Source organism: Halictus rubicundus, unplaced genomic scaffold (assembly GCF_050948215.1).
Source record: "Halictus rubicundus isolate RS-2024b unplaced genomic scaffold, iyHalRubi1_principal scaffold0045, whole genome shotgun sequence".
In the NCBI taxonomy this organism is placed as follows: Eukaryota; Metazoa; Arthropoda; class Insecta; order Hymenoptera; family Halictidae; genus Halictus; species Halictus rubicundus.
Genome location: NW_027488586.1, coordinates 344252 through 346019, shown reverse-complemented (window position 1 = coordinate 346019; position 1768 = coordinate 344252). Strand labels below are relative to the sequence as shown.

General features: G+C 35.7%; 1 protein-coding gene across 1 annotated transcript; it reads left to right on the top strand.

Annotated features, from left to right (window-relative positions):
• The first annotated feature begins 701 nt into the window (after positions 1 to 701).
• Positions 702 to 1430, top strand: LOC143363385 (uncharacterized). The gene has a single exon (XM_076803981.1). The coding sequence runs from the start codon at positions 702 to 704 to the stop codon at positions 1428 to 1430; it is 729 nt and encodes a 242-aa protein (XP_076660096.1).
• Positions 1431 to 1768: the final 338 nt, after the last annotated feature.

Here is a 1768-nt window from a genome sequence, read left to right as displayed (position 1 = left end):
TTTGTAGGTAATAGCATTTCTGTAAAGGAAACTGTACGGCAGATACCGACCACCGAATCTTGAAAAGTCACGTGACTGACCCGGGCCCTTAAATAAGTTAAGTAAGATACAATTTTATACTAAATTAGATATGGCAGATCAAGATGTCAAAGAAAAAAAAAATTATTCTGTACCATGATTCTACATATAATATAACTGAATATCTATCTAATGACAACTTGTTAAACTTTATAGTAGCGTTTGATGATTCCAATAAACGTACTTTTCAATCTTTAAGTTCCTTAAATAATCTCGTAGAACCGGGTACAAGACTTTATGAAACTTCTATAAGTAATGATACCAAACGTGTAAGATTAGAATAAATACATTTTTTATCAGTACTAGGGTTTTTTATGGACAACAATTAGTCGTATGGTTCCAGAGAGGTGATACATGACAGATTGCTATAATGCTTAAAACACTAAATTTAGTGCTTTTTTATGTAACTTGATAATCACTTCTCTTTGTTGTTTTCAAACAAGTTATTATTAGTAGGTGTTACTAAAAATTTAAACAACCAACACATTTTCCGCACCCAAAACCAAATGTTGTTAGGGTTTATTGTCCTGAAATTGCACGACTAGTAAATGTTTCTCTCGAAAATATTTCATTAACAAAAGATGGTATTTTAATTTTTTTTTTAATTATTCCAGAGAGGGTTTATGCATGTATCTGAACAACAAGCCAGTTTTTATCAAGAAGATAAACAGTTTCTATCACGTTCTTACACATCAAAAGAGGATTTTATTAGAGAATATAAAAAGCTCTACCGCATAAAGGCAAAAGCTGAAGAACTTTATCTCCTGGTTTTAACTGAACTCGAAGAGGCGATATCAGATGGTAATGTCGATAGCTTAAAAAAATTAAGCAACTTCATTGATTACATAAATGATGCAGAAGATCGAGTAACTTTGAGAGATTATTATGATAATCCTAACAACCCTGTTAAGAGTACTAACTTAGTTATCTTAGCTTGTAAACATAATAAGGTAATGATTTTAGAGTACCTACTTGGCAGTAATAGTCAAATTCTAAGTAATTTATCTATTGGCATCAGAGAAACTACTATATTACCAGATGATGAGGATGAAACATGCCATAATGCATTTTATTATGCTATACGTTCAGGAAATGTTGAACTTCTTGATACACTCATTAATAAATGGCCAGGCAATTATTTTGCTGTTCATTTCAGGGAATTAGATGAAATTCTTTCACGAGCTTATGAGGAATTAAAACTAAAGAATGTACCATTGTCAGAAGCGATAGAAATTTTTGTTGAAAATAAGTTAATAAACCTCCGTTTCTTCTCTAGTACTTCTGGACAAGATCAGAATGTGAAGAGTCATCTTAAGGGCCAGTTTTCCCAGGTGGCCTTGAACAATCGATAGTACCGCTATAACGGCCACTAGAAGAAGCTAAATAGTAACATTTTCGTCCAGTATGGGGAGCTGGGTGCACTTTCCACATTCAGTGTCGAGTGGCATTTTCCGAGTATCCTCTCTGATTCGATCGCATGATCTCTGACAATAGAGGCGATCTGAGCATGCGTGGTCGACATCGTAAACGACGGCGCTGCCGTAGCTTCGTTCGAACAGCCACGTCGCGGCACTCTCACACACCGCCAAGTCGGCCTGTACGTGTACCGATGAGACAAGCAAGGGTTCGGGAGGCCGCGATTCCTGACTCTATAATACAAAGGTGGGGCATGTCATTGGTCAAAAGCGGT